At 39.8% G+C, this 22,871-nt stretch overlaps 1 protein-coding gene across 1 annotated transcript in view; it reads left to right on the top strand.

Annotated features, from left to right (window-relative positions):
• The window catches only part of LOC126414198 (actin-related protein 1), a 73,866-nt gene that overhangs the window by 16,678 nt on the left and 34,317 nt on the right, over positions 1–22,871 (top strand). Inside the window, exon 5 of the mRNA XM_050083326.1 lies at positions 15,776–15,919. Coding sequence (XP_049939283.1) covers positions 15,776–15,919 — 144 coding nt within the window. The remainder of the gene's footprint in view (positions 1–15,775; positions 15,920–22,871) is intronic.

Here is a 22,871-nt window from a genome sequence, read left to right on the forward strand (position 1 = left end):
GAATCTGTCCATGATCCTAACAGGGTGGCATCTTCAAGTTTACAAAAAAACACTCTCACATCATCTTCGGGTTTCCCGATAAACACTAGTACTGATGGCAATAATGAAAAATTCTTTATTGTAGTTGTACTTGTACCGCATGAACTATCATTTGACAACTCTTTCGGAATGTTATGCTCACTTCTCTGCTTTGAACTGCCAAATCTCTCCTTGCAGTTCGTAGATCGACAACATTACTCAGACTGGATTGCGGCATTTTGTCTAATTTAACGCCAATGAGTCACTAAAGTGTAAAATAAAAATCCATCACTGCCTTTCATATTCTAGCCATACTGGAGTAGGCAAACCTGAATTCCAGCGTTGGATGTCCCCGCATAGTCGGAAGATGTTATGCTGCTGCTGCTCGAAGTTCACACTGTGCTGCACCTCTTCAGGACTGTAGGTTTTCTATAATTATCCCCATGCTGACACCTCTTCTAGAAGGAGGTTGTTTGTGTTGTTACCCCCGGATGATAATTACACGAAATATTTGTCAGGATTCGTAAGCAGTGGGTCCCTGAGGTACAGAATACGCAAACACCGAGAGGTAACTTTAAACAGTTTATTAACAAAAGACTGATTATAAAACACATACACTATGCACACCCATCATCACTGTTTCTGACATCCTAATACCGGCTAATTACGGTCTTATCGAAAGGCTCCCTGGTGAGCTAAGAAAAGAAACATATTCATGCCCGAGGCCACGAGAGTTATACGGCACGCTGCAGACGGTGGCCAGTGGCTTACTCTCCTGTGGCACACTGCGGCCCGACGCACGTCTACTGACCAAGCAAATTGTCAGCATTCCAAGATAGGTTGGCTGGCAAGCAATTGTTACGTACTGTACCGCTACTTGCAACCCGAGGACCCTTACACCTGAGTATTCTGAATGTTAGGCAAATGTGATTTCTTATTGGCTTACTTAGCTTATTTGCTGCTCTTCATATATTCACCCCAGTGGCTGGCATCTCAGATAATTCAGTGTGTGCTCTTATGTGATCTACAAACATTTCTGATACATCATAAACCTGACTCATTTTTTCGAGTAAAGGCTCTGCTTCAAAATCTCCTATTTATATATTCACATCGGGTTGAGTTTTAGTAGTGATTCTCTCCTCAAGCTACTCTTCCTCCAACTGATCTCTCTGTATTTCTTCAAAATTATCTGTGTAAGGAGCTTGTTATGTATATGAAGTTTGTAGAAGATGCCAAGTCTAGTAATTATTTCATTCAAGGTTCAAATTATTAGCAGTGTTATGGAAAAAGCAAATTGTAACCCTCATATGGTTCACAGTGGATGTAATGCTTCCCACATAGAAGATATATCTGCTGGAACAAACATGGTGCATTTCTGAATGCAACATCCGCTGTCACTGTCGTAAAACAACCGGAGGCAACTTGCTTACCTCCTGTCTTGTAAAGATGACTCTTGGCCATGGCCCCGATTGGTTTCTTCTCTACCTCTAGGGAAAATCTTAGTGCTACTAGAAAGAGAAATTTTGAATTATTGGGATGCCACTTAATTTTCCTTTTATTGATAGAATCATAAAAATCTTAAGAGCCGGTCGACTATTAGCAAAGTTCCCTGTTATTAACTACTCCCAGACCACCATAAATAGTGAAAACAAAATGCCCCACATAATCTTAGAATTCACATATATGTTTTCTGAAGCATCCTTTAAAAATTCGACCAATGTTTAAGTGAAATCAAACGTCACGCAATAAACCACTTTTTACCTCCCCAGAAACTGATCATAGACTAGTAGTTGAGCTATCTTAACTATTTTTCGTCTGCCTGCTCAGGGTACACTTGTGATCAGTTCTCAGTGTCTGCCAATGACTATCAGTGGTAACTTAAACTTGTAATAAGTCTCTAAATGTGAACTGAAAGTTACAGAAATTATTATTAATAAATTCTCATTGCAATTAATGTCAGCAGAAGTGTTGCAGATGTACATTAACATTTAAACATTAAATATAAATAATAAAAGTCACACTTATTAGTACTCAGCCTCATAGTTGAAATCACCAATGTCTGTCTATGCTCCAACATGATACAGCTTCCACTCAACCTGCTGTAGTACACCAAATGTTCCTACCTTCATCCTAGCTTCCAGCAACACCCTTCTATACTGTACATTGAAATGTAACAACAAAATGTCATGAAATTTAGGCAGAGATGTGGCAGAAACACCACAAACTGACTACATGGTACCTACATTATTTTCCTCATCAGGAGGCTCTATTTCCAAATCACCTTTAAAAATTTTGTTACAAGTCTTTTTCAAGAAATAATGTTTTGTACATTGCAAACTTCTCCATTGCGAACTTGACTTTATTAGGTTTCCAATAACTTATACGTGTCTCCTGCTACAGGTGAGTAAACTCTTTACATTCATCCTGACTGTATATATTTCTATGTTTATAAAACTAGCCATTCCTCCCTATAGTATCATATCCTTCGTGCAATTTATTAACTGCTAAATATGAAGTCTCCCATATCTTTAAAATTTGCAGCATCACCAGTCTTATTTACTATTTATTCTCTACCATTTTATGTTAATGCGCTCATACTTGATCTTAACCCACTTGATTTCACAGTATCGTCTTTATTTTCCCAACTGTTGCAGCTGATTCCAGAACTAGAAAGTCTTCAGCCTCATTAATACTTTCTACATTATACATATATAAAAAAAATCACTATGTCATTGTTTGAATCACTGCCAACTTCATTAATACCCATTTCTGCATTAACACAAATGAAATCATCAACAATATCAACACAAAAATTAGCAACATTATCATGAGAAGTATTTTTACTTGCAAAATCGTAGAATTTTGACCTCAATTAACATGTATGTAACTCACTTCCACATTCATTCTCTCACACTCATTCACATTATCTGGCTGCTGCAGACATTTATCCACATCACTTCTTTCCAGTGGTGCCCTGCCCTCAGGGCAGGCCTTTGGCCTTTGGCCATTGAAATATTCTTTTTTTTTTTTTTTTTTTTTTTTTTTTTTTTTTTTTTTCCCCCCCCCTCTTCTTGGAATCCTGTTCACCGTATTACTGTGTAGCCTCCCATTATTTGTTTTGCCAAATCTCTCTTCCATGCTCCCCGTACCATAGCCTATACTGCCCATTATAGTTTTCTTTACTTCTGCTTCATCCCTCATTGTCATGCACATTTATGCAGGATGGTACAAATAAAAATGGCCTGAAGAACAGAGTACCAGTGTACAAAGAAACATAGTAGAGGAAAGGAAATACAGTGGTTATAGCAGATGTTGAAAGTGGCTACTATTCATGTCTTTACGTTTTTGGGTCACGGTCAGCAAGTTGCTAAAGGCGGGTTGAAGCTGGACTGCTAGAATTCCTGCAATCTCATCTGAAATGTTCTGCTACAGTTTTTGAATGCTAGGAGGGTTGTTGGGATACACCATAGACTTGAGGGCTCCCTGTAATCAAACGCTGACAAATCAAGTGATCTGTGTGGCCAGCCAGAACTGCGACCAGACTGAGCTTTGTCAGGCGGGAAGATAGTGTGAATGTGCTTCAAGATTTGGCGGCTGATCGGGCAGTTTTTCCTTCCTGTTGGAGGTAACTGTAGGTTAATACTACCACTAATTCACATCCAATTGTATCCACTCATCTAGGATACTTTTATTTGCCCCATCCTGTATTTCTGTCACCATGAATTTCCCTTTGTTAGTTCTACCTGCCATTCGTTAAAAAAAAATCTGTCTATCTTTCTATGTATTCTAGGAAACTATCTGTGTTTCATTTGGTGCATTAATCAAATCTCATTGAATATTGTCAGGTTGCCTTTTTTAGAGTGGAAATGATTGTTAATGGGGCTTTTCAGTTTCTTCCATATAGAATGTTTTTATGTTTTGTCTACCTGGTCTGTATAGTGAACCATTCAAAAATTCATTTTGTATCCTACATTGCTTTGCTTCTCCCCAACATCTGTGCAGAAATCCTTTCGTTCTAAAATTGCTAGTATTCCAATTCATTAATGATAACATTTCACCTTCTAACAAACATATCACAAATTTAGCTTTAGGCCCATCTCCATCAATACTCGCATTTAGAAATCTATCCGTAGAATCTTGTAGAAAGTCTAAAGGATCCTAATTCCCAGCATTATCGAAACTTTTCATTCCAAAATTACTAATAAAAGGTACCATTGTTCACTACTCTTCCATGCTCCAGATTTAAAAATTTCTTCTTCATATATGATTACAGCATGTTTTCAGTGTCATTTAATCAACTATTCCACATACATTCCATTACTTGGATGATCTTCTTAAATTCAGTCCTCTGTTCTTTAATACTCTGCTTAATCTCAGCCATTTGGCCATCGACTTTAACTATAGCTTTCATTATTGAATTTAATGTATCCACTTTCTTTGTGCACTGACTGAAGATTGCCATACCTGGCAACTCTGTTATCACAAATACTATTTGAATTACTTGTTGTTGTACTTTTATATGAACCAACACATCTTGTTTAAAAAAGCCACAGCACTGTGTTAGACAGTTCATGTTTCGCAGTCTGTAGTCTTGTTGCTTCCCACAAGACATATCGAGCCGATACACTGCTCTGCCACTGCCGCTGCTGCTGCTGCTCGTAGGGTTACCTGCTTCCTGGCTCAGGTGAGCTGCTGCATTCGCTAGATTTTCCATTGGCTGGTGTGGACTGTTACCACTGCTTGGTGGTACCACATGGTTAACCTGGCTTTTCATCATCGCCAAACCCATTGAGGCTTCCAAAGTCACTTCTGAAGTCATTTAGTCTTCAAAAGGAATCTCTTGAGCATATTCTTCTAATTTGGCTAGTTAAACAATCACGACTTTGGGTTTGTCTGTGATTCAGTCAGACAAATCAGGCATGGCCCCATATTATGATATCATCTTACCATATTAAAAGTATAGACCTGTTAAATGTTTGAAGAGTATTTGTAATTGGTTGAAATGAAAGTTTCACATTCACTAAACACATTTATTGAACTCGGCTGAAAACTGGTTAACATAGTAAATTAATGCTGCAGAACAAAAGCAAACTAGCACTTTTCATTTATCATGGGTACGATTTTATACAACAGGTGTTGCCCTCGTGGTCGCCACATTCAAATTGAGCACTTCTGGCTGTCAGAACCTCATCCTGCCCCCTTGCCTGACGTCCCATCTGGGAGCTACCTGAGGGTGTGTTCACTACCCAATACACAATAAGATATATCTCTGCCCATATATTGAACTATGATTTTATATTTAAGCAGAGGCTGTGACTTGTACTATCACAATACCATGGCTGGCAATTGGTGCTCCTGAGGTCATAGTGTGAAACATAAAACATTACGCTGATTTACAAAATCAGACTCCACATGGAAAATATGTGTGTGTAAAAAAATTGGAAAAAATAACACATTGTCACAGGACATGTACATCAGAAGGAAACAGTGGTTGTGGGAAAGCAAGGAGGAGGATAATAATAATAAGAAGCAGCTTTGACAGGAAATGTAACGAAAGACGACAGGCAATTCAGTTAATGGCATTGAAAATGGTTTTACTGTACAGGGATAGTTAACCATTAATAATGTTGCTTTTCTAATTAGAGAAAAAGAAAGAAGAAAAGAAAATTGTAAGACCATTAAATTGAGTAAGTTTCTCAGTAACGGAATACTGTATCCTAAGTAAAACAAATCTACAGGGACAAAGTGTAATTTGAATATGTATACTAGTGACTGAAGTGAGTGAAAATGAAATGGAACTCTGGTTTGAAACTCTGAGAACACAACCTGAAAAAATTACCTTCTTGGAAAAACTGGTAGCAAAAACAAAATAAAATAACTTCTCAACTGCATGGCTGTTTGGTGACTTTCATTCTTACAAAATGTTAAAAATTCCAGGAAAAAAGTTGTGACAAAAGCAATGTAAGTACAAAGATTTGGTGGTAGGTCAAGTGTGATATTTTGTGAATATTTACAAGTCCCTCCCTCCCTCCCTCCCTCCCTCCCTCCCTCCCTCTCTCTCTCGCGCGCGCGCGCACGCAAGCGCGCGCGCACACACACACACACACACACACACACACACACACACACACACACACAGCTTTGATAGTGACTATCAGTTCACAGGCACGCAAACCACATACAAATTGATTTAAGCAGATACTCTAGGAATGCAGCAGATGTAAGTACAAAGATTTGGTGGTAGGTCAAGTGTGATATTTTGTGAATATTTACAAGTCCCTCCCTCCCTCCCTCCCTCCCTCCCGCGCACACACACACACACACACACACACACACACACACACACACACACACACACACACACACAGCTTTGATAGTGACTGTCAGTTCACAGGCACGCAAACCACATACAAATTGATTTAAGCAGATACTCTAGGAATGCAGCAGATGTAAAAAGAAAATAACTTTTGTAGAGATTTAGAACTGAAGTATTCGAATTCGCTTGCCATCTGGGTTGGAGAGCGGTAGTAGTCACACACCAACCCCAACATGATGTTTGCAGTGTCCCAGTTTTGGTACTAATAAACCTGCCAGATGTTTTGCCAGTCTGTAGGTGGTCAGGCTGATTGCACCAACAATGGGCCTAACATGAGATGGTTCATTCCGACATGTCAAAACCCAACCTAAAATTTTTCGTGCAGGAAGAATACACCGAAAGAAGTGCACTGTCATAATTTTAGCTGTTAAGATGCACTGTAAGGTGGTGTTTTTAGTTGGTCATTTTTGCGCTAGGTTCTATAGCCCTACCTGTCTAGTGTGCGATTCAGCGAATAAACAGAAGCAGTCGTGACAAGAGGACAAAGCACAATGGAATGCATTGCAATGGAATGCATTGCAATGGAATGCAATGCCAATTCCAAAGTGCACACATGTGAATTGTAACCACTTAAACCGTACCAAGACTGCCTCAAATCATTAATTTTTTGAATAACTTGCAGTTCGTATTGACAACTAAACTATTGCAAAAGTAATTGTTAAACAATTGGCTAGTAGAGGAGAGAAAATTGAGGCAGTGTTTGATGTCACATTACAGAGGATTTCTGTTGGTCGATACTTTAATTTGTTGACATGAAATATTTTGTAGATGTTTATTTATTAGCCTTTCAGCATGTTTACCTTGCAATTTAGTGAATTTACAATTACTGTAGCAAAGTTCTTGTAATTTTTCAATAACATGTATTTCACTAACAATGTAACAGGTCTTTGTTAGCATTTAGTTTTTTTTTAAATGCGGAGTGTCTGTTGGATGACAGAAACAAACATTTTCCATACACAAGGCTCACCTGATAAATGAAGAACTAAGGCATTCGGGTGCTTCACACTACTAGTTTTGTTTAGACAGAACTGGAATGGAGTAAAAAATGGTTTTGGCCACTTTTCTGCAAATTGGTGGCGTGTTCCAGGCACTCTTCATCAAATTTGTAAAGTATGTTGATGCAAACTGACAATACAGAAATTACTGAAGTTTAACAATACTGTTTGCTGATAATTCTGAAACGACAAAGTGCTGTCGGAGACACAGGTGTCAGTGTGTTCACGCCAAGAGTCCAACAAAAGTAATGAATTATTTCTGCAGATGGTAAGAAGTTTTTGATGTAGCATTGAAAAGTATTCTGTCCCGTTTTTGCAGATTTTGCTATTTTGATTACAAGACTTTTACAAGTAAATACACTGTTTTATAAATTTTTGGTCCTGATGTACCTTGATTTGCTGGAGACAGAGATAAAGCTGCAGAAACAGTAATCCACCGATACTTATCACTGACATTGTTGTATATGAACATGTTGTAGCATGCGCTGTCTGCTACAGCTGCAGCAGGGGTGTACATTTCTCCAGCCACCTAGCGAGCTTCGAATTTATCAAATTTACTTCCTGTGCCATGACGAATATTATGAAATAGCAGATGGCACAGCGATTGATCACCACTGTTTCCAGCAGTCGTGAATTTCTTGACAGAGCACTTTGATGAACAGACTCTGAACTTTATTGGTGTCGTGTTTGTCTTGCTCCCTAAGGCCATTGAATGACGCTCCTGATATGGCCTCATAGGGAAAATGCACTGCAGCTCTTCGTCGGTCACACAAATGGTTGCCCATCTCAAAATTAAATTTCCTATCAAGATGATGAAGGCTGGAAAGGCACCACACTTGAATTTTTTAGTTCAGCGGAAGACAGAAGGCTGAGTTGGTCATTCAGTTACAGTGAAGCAACACATACTGATCGATACTCGAACGCTGATAGTTTTCATCATCTTGTACACAAGAAAGCAGTCCTGAACAGCAGGGCAAAGATTACTTCTGATGACAATCACTTATAGTCTGGGTTTTGCAGCATTAAAGACAAGCGGCACCATCTGTATGGGTCTAAAAATTTGCACAGTTGTGGGGCACTATCCTAAGCACAAGTGCCATATTAAACAATAGGAAGCGGAAGGTACACTTTAAATAAATGAAAGTGAGCTTGACAAGTTAGCTATAGCTGAACATTGCCTGAAAAAGAGACACAAAATACTGTTTGAAAAGAAGAGACTCTTGGCTCTTGTCAACACATTGGGATTCCGTTCTAAACTCACTTTTCATGCACATGTCACTCCAGCTGTTTCTGATGTGTGCCAGATGCTACAATCGTGCCTATATATGTGGAAAGCTGTGCTAGCCCTGGCAATCAGTGCTTTTTACTCCTGATGACAATGGCAGAGACAACCATCGAAACCTTGAGTGTTTTATCCAAATTGATGCGACATGAAAACCGAGGAGATTTTATTTGGACGTGCCACTGCAAAAGACTCGGAGGACACAGGATATAGAGGGTTTTACAAAAGTCCTAAAGTTTAGGAGAGACTATGGGAACATTCACTGATGATAAAAACTGCTACATATTTACAAGCGACTAAGTATCTAAAATCTTACATGCTTGCCAGTACCCATTGTACACTACTGGCCACTATTAAAATTGCTACACCATGAAGATGACGTGCTACAGACGCGAAATTTAACAGACAGGAAGAAGATGCTGTGATACGCAAATGATTAGCTTTTCAGAGCATTCAGCACGGTGGTGACACCTACAATATGCTGACATGAGGAAAGTTTTCAATCGATTTCTCATACACAAACAGCAGTTGACCGGTGTTGCCTGGTGAAACGTTGTTGTGATGCCTCGTGTAAGGAGGAGAAATGCATACCATCACGTTTCTGACTTTGATAAAGGCCGGATTGTAGCCTGTCGCAATTGCGGTTTATCGTGTCGCGACATTGCTACTCGCATTGGTCGAGATCCAATGACTGTTAGCCGGATATGGAATTGGTGGGTTCAGGAGGGTAATATGGAATGTCATACTGGATCCCACAGTTCGACGACATTTGCAGTAGCATGGACTATCAGCTCGGAGACCGTGGCTGTGGTTACCCTTGACACTGCATCACAGACAGGAGCGCCTGCGATGATGTACTCAACGACGAACCTGGGTGCATGAATGGCAAAAGTCATTATTTTGGATGAATCCAGGTTCTGTTTACAGCATCGTGATGGTCGCATCCGTGTTTGGCGACATCGCAGTGAGCGCACATTGGAAGTGTGTATTCACCATCGCCATACTGGCGTATCACCCGGCGTGATGGTATGGGGTGCCTTTGGTTACACATCTCAGTCACCTCTTGTTCGCATTGATGGCACTTTGAACAGTGGATATTACATTTCAGATGTGTTATGACCCGTGGCTCTACCCTTCATTCGATCCCTGCGAAACCCTACATTTCAGCAGGATAATGCACAACTGCATGTTGCAGGTCCTGTACGGGCCTTTCTGGTTACAGAAAATGTTGGACAGCTGCCCTGGCCAGCACATTCTCCAGATCTCTCACCAATTGAAAATGTCTGGTCAATGGTGGCCGAGCAAATGGCTCTGAGCACTATGGGACTTAACATCTGAGGTCATCAGTCCCCTAGTACTTAGAACTACTTAAACCTAACTAACCTAAGGACATCACATACACCTATGCCCGAGGCAGGATTCGAACCTGAGACCGTAGCAGTCACGCCTAGAACCGCTCGGCCGGCCGCAGTGTCAGAGCAACTGGCTCGTCACAATACGCCAGTCACTACTCTTGATGTACTGTGGTATCGTGTTGAAGCTGCATGGGCAGCTGTAACTGTACACACCATCCAAGCTCTGTTTGACTCAATGCCCAGGTGTATCAAGGCCGTTATTACGGCCAGAGATGGTTGTTCTGGGTACTGATTTCTCAGGATCTATGCACCCAAATTGCGTGAAAATGTAATCACATGTCAGTTCTAGTATATTTGTCCAATGAATACCCGTTTATGATCTGCATTTCTTCTTGGTGTAGCAATTTTAATGGCCAGTAGTGTACATGAAGTACATAAAACTAAATTCTAGTTGAGGGTTGTGCATGCAAAATCTACTGAATGAGGATCCTGCCGAGCAGAAGAATGGGGGTTTTGTTCTAAAAGCAGACATAACACGAAAGGTGAACGACAACCTATAAAAGAGCATTACGTTTGTTTTGGCATCTTTGCTCTAATTTTGCAAAGGCTGCATTTAGCCTCATTCAAATTATGGTTGCATGATCTATGAATCAGTGTGGCAATCATATTTTAAAACTCTTAATGGAGTACACGACAAGGATATTGAATTGGACAAGCACCATAGCATCTTATGCGCAGAGGCAGAATAACCTCCACGATGTGATGTGTTTCGAAATGTTCTTTGTGGATAACAAAGTATAAAAGCTTTGGTCATTAAGTTGTTAATTTTTCATATAATCATTCATATTTAGTATTTTATCCCTCTTCAGCAACTGTTTTTCCATTTGTTGAAATAATCAGTAACCAGTTGCACAAAAGAAATTTATTTCCTTTACTCATTTATAGAAACTCAGTTGCTGAAGGTGGATAAAATGCTAATCTTAACGTCAAGCCAGACACAAAGAACCATCTACTTGTACAAGAAAAACAAACTGAAGAATCGTGAGATCTCCAACCACATTAATTTTAATAAGGAAGGAACTGACTTTAAGCCTTCTGAAGAGGGCACTAGCTGTCTGAAACCAGTAAAGGAAATAAAATTTCTTTTGTGCAACTGTTTGCTGATTATTTTAAAAATGATTCATATCAATGAAATCTTAGGATGATTGTATTGAAGTTCTCCTCAAGTGTGGAAGCCATTTGGAATAGGAGCACATTATGAATCTTCTTGAAGTAGACATTGGGTTGCACTGATATGGGGTTTGTGCAAACCCCCACTGTTAGTATTACTACATAGTGTCTACTCAAGAATGCATTTTTCCTCCAGTGAGCTCTACTAACAGGCCTAAGCAGGAGGAAACTCTTAGCTGTTCATTTGTTTTCTCTAAGCATATTTGATGCTGAGCTGTATGCATTTCTGAGGGCCATGGAGCTGATGAAATGTGATCACGGCCTGAATTCCTTTCCTTTTCCAATTTCTGTAGTGCTCTGCAGTTGATACAGTACAGACTGTTCCAGCTCACATGCCCTCCCATGAGCAGACAGTGCACAAAAATTATTTGAAATATGTATGAAACGGCTATTGCTGAGATTAAAACATAAATTGGTGACCACTATTTTTGGCTTTGAGTCAACAAGACCACTGACAGTTGTGGTTTATTTATAGCTAATGTCATGGTAGGGAAATTAGATTCCACAACAGCAAGAAAACTTCATTTACTTCTGGGTAAAGAGTTGGAAAAGACAAGTCACAGTACTGTAGTCTGCACTGTCAGGGATTCCCTATGCATCAAATTGTAGTAAACTACCAGTTACTACAACTACCACCCACATTCAGGCCTCCAGTGTTAGAATAGTGCTCACCAACATTCAAGCAGCGTGCCTCAAGGCTACTTGGTCGCTGACTGCTGTCAGCAGGTCTACTGTGCATGTGCAGCACTACACCAGCGAAACATTGCGTGGGTAGTGCTTTTTAAGGGCATGCACAGACCTCTGGTCCCTGTGATCAGGAGAAGATAAGGATAAAAAAAATTTGGTGTTGGTGACAAGACTGTGTTGCCTATATGTTCAAAGTGGGAACAACACTGCAAGAATTCTGTCCTTGTATAATCTGTTACACCTACCTTGCCCATGGTCGACACCATGTAGCAGAGGAAGTCAGAATAATTTTCCTGGGGTTAACAGTATTATTTCTTCTATTAAGAAAATACTTCTCAAAGCTCCTAGTCCTTTAAAAAAAATCTCCAAACATTCTTCTCCCACCTGAACCCAGACTTACACTTTTGGGCACATGGCTGTTGGCAGTTTCATAGTTTCCTTTTGAGGGCATTGCTGCAGTGTATATGCAACACAGTGCGACTCTGATTTAGGTGTGTAAGCATCGACATGTAGGAAGAGACTAGTGTGGCATTTGTGTCTTTCTGAAATGCGTATGGTAAATGCCAAAACATGAACTATGGCGACATTATTACCAGATGCTTCCAAACAGTATTACCAAATGCTTCCAAACAAGACTAACATGATGTTATTATTTTCTTGGTTTCCGAAGGACAAACACCGGTAGACATCCATTGGAGAATGAAGGATGTGTATGGGGCAACATGTCTGCTGGAAACCATGGTTGTGAAATAGGCCAAGTTCGATGCTGGTTGTGATTTGACACAAGATGCCGTTCGATCTGGGAGGCCAGCCTCTTCCGTTACGGACCAGTTCTATTGGGAGACACTTGATCACGTGCCGTATAGTCCTGATCATTCCCCATGCGAATATTAAATCTTCATTCCATTAAATAAGGCCATGGATGCACTAAGATTCCTGTTAGATAAGGATATACAGCAGACAGTTATGGACTTCTTCATGCAGCGTGACACGATGTTTTACCAAACGTATATCTTCAACCTGGTGCGTTGGTGGGATGAATGCTTCAGTGCTTACAGCGGTTTTGTCTGAGTGGCATACCAATTCTGGACTGTGCGGTCTTCGATTGGAAACTTTTTGATCGCTCCCTTATATTATGCCAAAGACGACCAGAAAGTTAAAGAGGTAGTAGACACATTCGGCTGTAGTGAATCAGTGTTCACTGAAGAAACCATTGATGATCATTAAGAACAACAAGAATGTTGCATCCTTGACATTTTTAAGAATTTATTTCCGACATCTATCTGTTGCAATACAATGTCTAAAGTCCACATCTTTGCCCCAAAAGATGCTGTAGACATGATCTCTGAGGTGCAGATATCAGGAGAATCATTGGGTATAGCATGTCACCAAATTAAGGAATATTCTTCTGAAGCACCCCAAATACAAAGAAAACGTCCTCCATTATTGAAGGGGAGAGGTTTTGAAGGTAGATTGTATTGAGAGCCACGAGCAGTTGTGTTGATGAAATATGCTCCTTGTGTGCTGTAGAGAGATATTTCTCAGTGTGCAAAAGTGTGCTGATAGCCCAATAAAAAAAGTTTCATTTTAAAAATATAGAAATATTTTTAAATTGCACCAAAATGCAATATAAAATTACTTTTAGTTGTCATGCTAGGCCACAGACAGTGGTGATACATACACATATACAGACATTAAGTTTATGTTTTCATCTTAGCGACAAATGAAAATAATTTTTCAGTAAAAGAATTTTCATTAAAATATTAAAAGAAGTGAAAATAATTGTAGCATGATTAAAATATCTCAATTGTCATTGCATTTTTTATTTTTTTATTTTATTTTTTGGGCCATATAAGAAATAGTGAATTGTTCATTTTCTACAAAGAAGTAGGATAACTGTGACGTAATTATAATAAAATTTTCTATGTCAACATTAATTTTCATTACATTTTTTATTAAAAGATTCCAAAAAGGTTAAAATAGTGTGTTTGAACTTATTCCAAGGAAGTACAGGGCCCTAGTAATAACACGAATAATTTATTTTAGATTAAACAAACTGGAAGTAGTTCGTGTACAGTTGTACTTATCTTGCTGGATAGATGAGTAGGCGGTGTTCTGTACGTTACAAGCTAGTTAAGCCCAATCCCCTCCCCACTCGACTTCCTTCTGTGCTTCAAAAACTTGTGCCTGGAGTGAAGTTCTTATCCAATTACAGTATGTATACTATCTCATGAAGTCTACACTATTGCTACAACTAAATAAAAGTTTTGAGAGACTGATTAGCCTTTGTTATGTGAAATTTCATATTACTCCAGCTTTGTATGTTGCACTAGTACCAGATCTGGCACTTGTCTCATTTATTTACAAATTTTCTCTTATGTAAATAAATCCATGATTTTGAGTGGGTAAATGCAGACTACCAATCCAAAGATTTTGGGATTCAGTCCTCAGAAGGCCCTCAGATTCTTTTCTATCTATTTATCATTTCATTCACCTCTGGCAGTGATTTGTAAATGGAAAACAATGCCAAGTTTTACTGTGATTCAGAGTTCATGAGAACTTTTAAGTTCACACTATAATTATCTGATTTGTTCAGGTTGAAAACTCAGATACAACCATGCGTAATTAACCGACATTTGGGTTGAGGGCAGCTTCATTTATGAAAACTTACACTAACACAATAGTGGTTCGGACTGCTTTACATGTATTAAGTATAATTAGTCTAGTGCTAGTTCATATCAGATGAGGTACTGAAGTGTCCACTCATCATATTTGGGTAAGAAATAATTGGTATAATATAGCAAATAATTTTCTATCCACTGGAGGGAGCAATATTGACTTGTGGGGCGCGCGCGCGCGCGCGCGCGCGCGCACACACACACACACACACACACACACACACACACACATACACACACCTTCTATTCTCTTCCTTCACCTGCATTTCACTTCTGTACAAGATGGCACTGCAGAGCCCTGGAAAAGAGTTTCTAACACTTAACTTTATGTTTGATATTTTCTTGCTATTGTCTGCCTGAATTTTGTATCCTCTCTACTTTGGCCATTGTTACTTATTTTGCTGCCCAAATAACAAAATTTGTCCAATGTTTTTAGTCTCTCCTTTCCTAATCAGTTCTCTCTGTCTGATTTAATTAGACTTTACTCCATTACTCTAGTATTGCTGTTGTTGACCATCAGTTTATAACTTTTTTGAGACACTATCCATCCTGTTCAACTGCTCTTCCAATTCCTTTGCCGTCTCTGATAGAATTACAATATCATAAGTAAACATATAAATTCTAATTTCTTCACCCTGAACTTTTAATTCTCTTTCCAAACTGCTCCGGAGTTTTCTTCACAGCTTGCTGAATGTACAGATTGAATATCAGGGATAAGCTACAACCCTGTCTCAATCCCTTATCTGGTACTGCTTTCTATTTATATCCTTTGACTCATAATTGCAAATTAGTTTCTGTATGAGTGGTAGATAACCTTTTCCTCATTATATTGTATTCGTGCTACCTTCAGGATTTCGAAGAGTATATTCCAGTCAACATTGTCAAAAGATTTTTCTGAATCTACAAATGCTATAAACATAGCTTTTTTTTCAACTTTACTTCTAAGGTAATTCGAAAGGTTAGGAAGACTTAACTGTTCATTTTTATGTGTATTAGCAGCAACCTATGATCGCTTCCTGCTATGCTTTCCTTCCTTCATACCTATCCATCTGTAGTCCCATTTATCGCTCACCTCTTATTGTGTTGTAAGAGGTCTATTTCTGATGTTATGTAATAGTCATCCATGTTTACTGCCTTTTTTTTTATTCTCACAGGTATGCAACAGGACGCACAACAGGTGTTGTTTTGGATGCAGGAGATGGCGTTACTCATGCAGTACCTATATATGAGGGATTTGCCATGCCTCATAGCATAATGAGGGTAGATATAGCTGGAAGAGATGTAACTAGGTACCTTAGGTATGTCACGCTACTTTATATTATTTCTGTCTCTGGCAACTTATCTAGTCTCAAAATGTTGATTGATGCAGGATTCATTTTGTCCATGAAGAATCGTAATGGGTCATGTTAGTTTCACAGAAATACCTTTTAAGTGATTCATGCACAAGCATGTTTTAGAAATAAATTTGACAATAGAATATAATTACATTTGTCTTTGCGTCATATGTTATAATTACTTATAGTAAGATACGAGGATGATTTGAAAAGTTCTCAGAACGGAATAGAAAAGAAGTACTTACATCACTGAAACTATTTTATTTTTGAATGTAGTCTTCTTGTAGATAAATGAACTTTGTCCTATCTCGAAAATGAGTTTCCTCCAGGCCTGCAAAATAATTGTCAGCTCTGACTATCAGTTCTTCGTTTGAAGTGAATTTTCATCCAACAAGAAAAATTTTCAGTTTTGGGAAGAGGTGGAAGTCTGACGGAGTCATATCAGGTGAATAAGGTGGTTGTGGCAACAGTTCATACCTTAGTTCGTGTAATTTTGCCATGGTGATGGCACATGTGTGCGGTTGCGCATTGTCTTGATGGAAGAGGACTTTCTTCCTTGCTAAATCTGGCCTTTTTTCACATGTCTATTGTTGCAATTTGTCCAGGAGTTTAGCATATTATTCTCCAGTAATTGTTTGCCCAGTAGGGAGATAATCTACAAACAGAATCCCCTTCGCATCCCAGAACACCTTTCCTGCCAAAGGAATTGTCTTTGCTTTCTTTGGTGGTGGAGAATCAGCATGTTTCCACTGCTTTGACTGTTGTTTTGTCTCTGGGGTGTAGTAGTGCACTCAAGTTTCATCTGTGGTCACAAACCAGCACGAAAAATCTTGTTCGTTTCTCCTATAGCGAGCCAAACATTGTCCATTCTCGTGCATTTTCGATCCAGCATCAAGAGTCACGGCACCCATCTTGCAGATAATTTTTTCATTTCTAATTCTTCAGTTAAAACGTGATACACCCTTTCAGATGACATCTGGCAATTGTGAGCAATTTCATGCACTTTCAATCAGCAATCCTCCATGACCATTTTCTGCGCTTTTGCAGTGATTTCTGGATTAGTGACACATGTTGGCCAACCACTGCGTGGATCATCATCTAAGCTCTCCTGACCAAATTTAAATTCATTTGTCCACTTGGCAATAGTTGAATATGAAGGAGCAGAGTCCTCCATTGTATTCTGGAAATTGACATGAATGTCCTTTGGTTTCATACCTTTATTTACGAAGAACTTAATCACCACTCGAATCTCGATTTTTTTCCAACTTTGCAAATCACTCCGCGGGAACAACAGAGCCATGTCACAGCCACAGCTCTCTTCCAAGAGCACTGACGAGACACGTGTATACAGGCAACAGTCCAATGAATATCGCATGAACAACTTGTTGCGCTAACACTGACCTCTCGTGGTGATTCCGAGAACTTTTCAAAACACCCTCGCAGTTTATGTGAGTAAAACATGAAAAAGTGGGTTTTCATCAGAAAGTAAGTTTGATATTTGATGATCTGTTTTTAGACACCTAATTTACTCCCTTTGTCAGCTTGTATCAAATTATGTGACTGCTAGTGAAAGTTATTTACATCTGTGTTTACAATATTTCTGAAGATTCCTTTTACATTCGTACTGAGCACACCACATACAAGAGATGTGCTGTAACTATTGCATGATAAAATATCTGTAGAAGTGTCACTGTGGACATGCCACCAGCCCAAGGTTTTCTTTCTTCCCCTTTAATAGTGGGAAAGATTAAATTTGTGTATTGCTTTAGTAGTGTACAATATTTATGAGGATTGATTGATTTACGCAGGAAGAGGAAACAACAGTGGTCTTAGTAGACTGTTGGCTGTACTAGAACTGGGTTTATTGTGCTGTTTCTCTCCCTGGAAGTCTAGTAAATCCAGCCAGTACCTTTAAAGAGTAGTAAGAGGCATATTATTACTTCTTTAGTGGATATAAGTTCTTTTAGAATTACTGACCTTAGTATCCTGTCTTTCTGCTTCCCAGCTCTTCACATCAAAAGATTAAATATGGTGTGGTTTCATCCCCCTCACCACATAGTCTGCACTTAGGGACTCTATTGTCTACACCCAGTGTGTGTGGGGGTTTCTTAAACTTCCCACGGCCACTCATCAGTCCTATCATGAGTTTAATCTGTCTTCTATTCTAACCCAAGTTTACAGAACTTCCCCTGAAACATGGCTTTGACAACATTACCTCGCCGTGTTTCTGTTTTTGGATCTTCGTTCAATATTCTGTTTGGTGCATCCTAATCCAGCTAAGTAGTGTCGTTCTTACCATTACCTTAAGGATGGACACGTGTGAAGTTGCAATAATTTGGTGAGAGGAAGGGGGTGGGGGGGGGGTTGAACCTTACAAAGTTCGAAGTTTTCAAGGCATAAATTTGGTACAGTTGTTAAGGAATGTTATATGGATAGACACATACATTTTCATGCTTATTGAATTATACATTTGAAATTATAAACAATTAAATTTTTTTCGGCAAGATGGGTACAAGTATTCATTTTTTTGAAAAATCTGTCTGAACAAATTTAATGTAGTTTTGGATAAAGTTTGATATACAATTATTACAGAGATCTATAGAACGGAATATTACATCATCTTTTGCAAGTTAAGGGAAACCTGAATCAAAGATCTGGCAGTGTTTGTATTAGGCCTTGTGTGAACTAGTGCGAGCCATATGCATTTTGCTCTTCATCCTCAACCAGTCTTTTCTTTGTTGTCGTGTTATGCTAACCAGAATTCTAAATTGAATAACATCTGCATCAATTGTCCTGTTATTGGTTTCCTTCAGTATCTACAGCGTGAAAGCTCCTGGATCGAATGTTAGCCTCCTGAGAGGCTGTAGTGTGCAAAGATTAGCACTGTTAAAAATTAAACAAGCATCAAATGCTACAACTTCTTCAGCAGTTTTGTAAACAAATGTTGTCTTGGAGGTTGGCTTTCCTGTCATCAGAGAGTTGTAACTTTCATTGGTATTTCGAGTTCTGGATCTGCTAAACACAGAAATATTCCTCACATTATGACTGCATAAAACTGGAAGGAAACACAGCAGGAATAAATAATATGAGAATACACAGAACAACAAAGGGGCTTGGACCCAAGCAAGCTTTTTTTTTTTTAATCACGCTTAGGGGGTGGAACTGGTATGTAATACAGTGAAGCCCTATTTTATGTTTTCGTATAGTCCAAATGTAAAAAACACAAAACTGAAGAAAATGCAGAATCGAGAAAAACATTCAAACTCCCAAAATACGAACAAAAATATATGCAATTGGCATAAATGATTAAAAATTGTAATCCTCTCCAATGCATTGTATAAAATCTGTGTAAGTGGAGGAAATTAAATGTATTGTACAATAATTTGTGGTAATGAAATTCATCAGTTCTTTAAAAAATCACAGATGTGTAACAGCATGTAAAAACTCATCACAAAATTGAAAATGGTATCTGGGTACAAGGTAATTGGACTGTTTCCGACATGCTATGATCATAAATTATAAGATAAAACATGCTTTTTTGGGAAACCCTTCCTTTGTGCTCATTCAGAAAAAAGCAAAAAGTGGCGAACATGGTGAATGGTATAAGAATGTAATGTGGGGGTGTTTTCCTTCTGTAACTAGTAGCAGTGCAGCATATTCTGGTGACATAAGCGTATTGACCTCTAGTGTATTGCTTGTAAACTTTACCTTATTCATGTGCTGAGCAGTCAAAGTGGAGCATTTTGCAAGATTGCCAAAGCGTTTTTTGCACTTGGAGCATGTCACTTGCTGTATTGTAAACAAGCCAGTTTCATGAAAGCACTTGTATATACAAACATTTTCCTTCACGTGTGGTGCTTATTTATACCAATGAATATGAAATAAAGCTAAGCCTGCTGTGATTTCTGTGTTACTCTGTCCCAGCAATCCATTAAATTTATAACAGTCTGTCTGCCATCACAATGTATTAAATAGCATTGTGGACTGCAACAAAGACAAACAAGCCATCGCTCAACATATTCATTGAATACGTTTTATTAAGTGTGATGCTGCAAATAGCAAATGGAGTAGCCTATGTTGGCCGCTGTCGGTAGAAGCATGATACGTTCTGGATTCTGTCGACAGGCTTACAGCAGAACTACTGTAAGTAAAGTTAATTCACGGTAGTGGAGGGCGTACAAGATGTAACTGTATAAATTAAACCTAAATGGAAGCCACAATCACTAAAATGGCTACACAGACATATGACCATAAATTTAGCACAGCTGTTGTGAAATTGCACAGCATCATAGTAGCATTCCTGTCTCCACTTCCAGCTGTGCAACACGCTACCAAACTTTCGCCTCTGTGGGCGAAGTCACCATCCACACAATTGGCAGGCAAGAAAGGACAGAAGGCATACTCCCATGAAGACTTCCTATGTCCCTTCAGCCAACAAACATCTGTGTCTTCTTTTGCTAACCAGAAAGGTTCAAAGAAGTCAAACAAAGGCAAACGGGCTTCTCCTTCGTTGACTCAAAGCTCCTCTTCGACGGTGTCTTTATGTGATACCCTCACCCACCCAACCTCTGTTTCGCGAGTGCACACCACCTACCATTTTTCTGCCCTGGACTCTGCAGGCCAACAGCTGATGAATTCCGATGCTCCTGTAATCCTCATGGAGCAGGATCCTCCTGCCTCTGTGCCCCGTAGCAGCAAGTCTTTGAAGACTAGCCTCCAAGGTGACACCCCTTCATTTTTTCCTTGTCGTGATTCTCCTCCAATGGAACGATCACAGCCTTCGATCCAACCAAGAGAATTTACGGCTCATCCTAGAATCACAGCGTCCACTTGTTCTCTGCCTCAGGAAACAAGATTGCATCCTCACGACCACATTGAGCTCTTGCAGTTCTTCCCGGTCTGTTTTAACCTTCCTCCTGAGGTCAGAATTCCATCTCATGGGGGAGTCATGCTGCTCATATGGGATGACGTTCGTAGCCAACCCAGCCCCCTGACTACCCACCTTCAAGCTGTTGCAATTTGCCTTTTCCTTCCTCACTTGACCATTTCCCTTTGTACCATTTACATCCCTCTGTCATTCAGTGTCACCAGGGCAGACTTCCTCCAAGTTATTGAGCAGCTACCTCACCCCTTTCTGCCACTTGGTGACTTTAATGCACACCATCCCCTTTGGGGTTCTCCCAGAACACATCCAAGAGGTGCCCTCTTGGCTGACTTTTTCAATCAACTTAACCTCTTCTGCTTTAACACAGGAGCACCCATGTTCCTTTCAGACTCCTCACACACCTATTCCCATTTGGACCTATCCTGCACTGCTCAGCTTTCTCATCGTTTTGATTGTACAGTTCTCTCTGACTCATACTTTTCCTGTGTGCTATCTGTGTGCTGACTCCTACCCCGCCTATGTGCACACCAAAACGACAGCTAACTCAGGCTGACTGGAGGTTTTATTCCTCACTGGCGACCTTCGACAAACAACATTTCTCCAGTTGTGATGACCAGGTGGAATACCTTACAAACGTTCTGCAGAAAACCATTCATGACATGAGTGAAAAAAGTGACGAGATGGTCAACTGCAGAATGGCGTGCTCGAAATCCACATTGTGCAATGGTTAGTAATGTTCCATTCTTCGCACTTCCTCTTTACCACACTGTGTCCCAGTCCCTTGGTGGACTGAGGCGTGCCACAATGCAATTTGTTTGTGGAGACTTGCAGTTTTTAACCATCTCTTACAGTGGCAAACTGCATTCATTATAAACAGATGTGTGCACAATGTCATAGCTTTCTTCAGGCTAGCAAAAAAAAGCTAGCTGGATTCCACTCACTAGTTCTTCCAGCAGTACCGTTCCCTCTTCCTTCTTCCAACAGTGCCATTCCCTCTTCCATCATGTGGGTCAACATCTCACAGCTCTCTGGGACCAAGATCCATTCCCTAATTTCCTGCCTGACAGTAGCAGATGATGTCATTGTGGAACCTATTGCTATCTCCTGCGGAGATTTCTCCGTATCACCCTGCCTTCCTCCATCGAGAAACGAGTGGAGGCAGCTCAGGCGGTACCCTTCTCTTCTCAGAATCATAAGTGCTACAATGCCCTCTTTACTGTGAAGGAGCTGGATCATGCTTTCACTTCCCCCAATCCTCTGCCCCAGGGCCAGACGTTGTTCACATTGAGATGTTGCAGCATCTTTCTCTTGCAGGCAAGCACTTTCTGCTTAATACGTACAACCGCATCTGGGCAGAGGGTACATTTCCCAATTGCTGGAATGAAGCCACTGTCATACACATACCTAAGTGTGATAAGGAAAAACACCTTCCTTTTAGCTACTGCCCCATTTCTCTCACCAGCTTTGTTTGCGAGGTGATGGAACGTATGATTTATGCACGGCTGGTATGGTGGCTCAAGTCTTGCAGTTTACTAACTATTGCTCAATGTGGATTTCGAGCACGCCATTCTGCAGTTGACCATCTCGTCACTTTTTTCACCCGTGTCATGAATGGTTTTCTGCAGAAATCCCAGCTATGGCTGTGTTTTTCAATTTGGAGAAAGTCTATTACACCTGCTGGAGGACTGGTACCCTCCGTAGTCTGTATGCATGGTTCTTCTGTGGCCACCTGCTCCGTTTCCTTGAGAAATTTTTAAAAGACCGAGTTTTCAAGGTACATTTGGGTTCTGCCTTGTCAGACACCTTTACCCAGTAAAACCGTGTGCCTCAGAGTTCTGTCGTGGTCATCGTCCTCTTCAATATCACCATTAACCCTATAATGGCCTGTCTCCCACCGGCCATCTCTGGCTCCCTTTCTGTTGATGATTTTGCTGTCTGTTGCAGTTCTCCACATACTTGTCTCATTGAGCAGCATCTTAAGCGATGTCTCAATTGTCTTTACTCATGGAGCATCAACAATGGCTTTTGTTT

This window comes from Schistocerca serialis, chromosome 1, assembly GCF_023864345.2.
Source record: "Schistocerca serialis cubense isolate TAMUIC-IGC-003099 chromosome 1, iqSchSeri2.2, whole genome shotgun sequence".
Lineage (NCBI taxonomy): Eukaryota > Metazoa > Arthropoda > Insecta > Orthoptera > Acrididae > Schistocerca > Schistocerca serialis.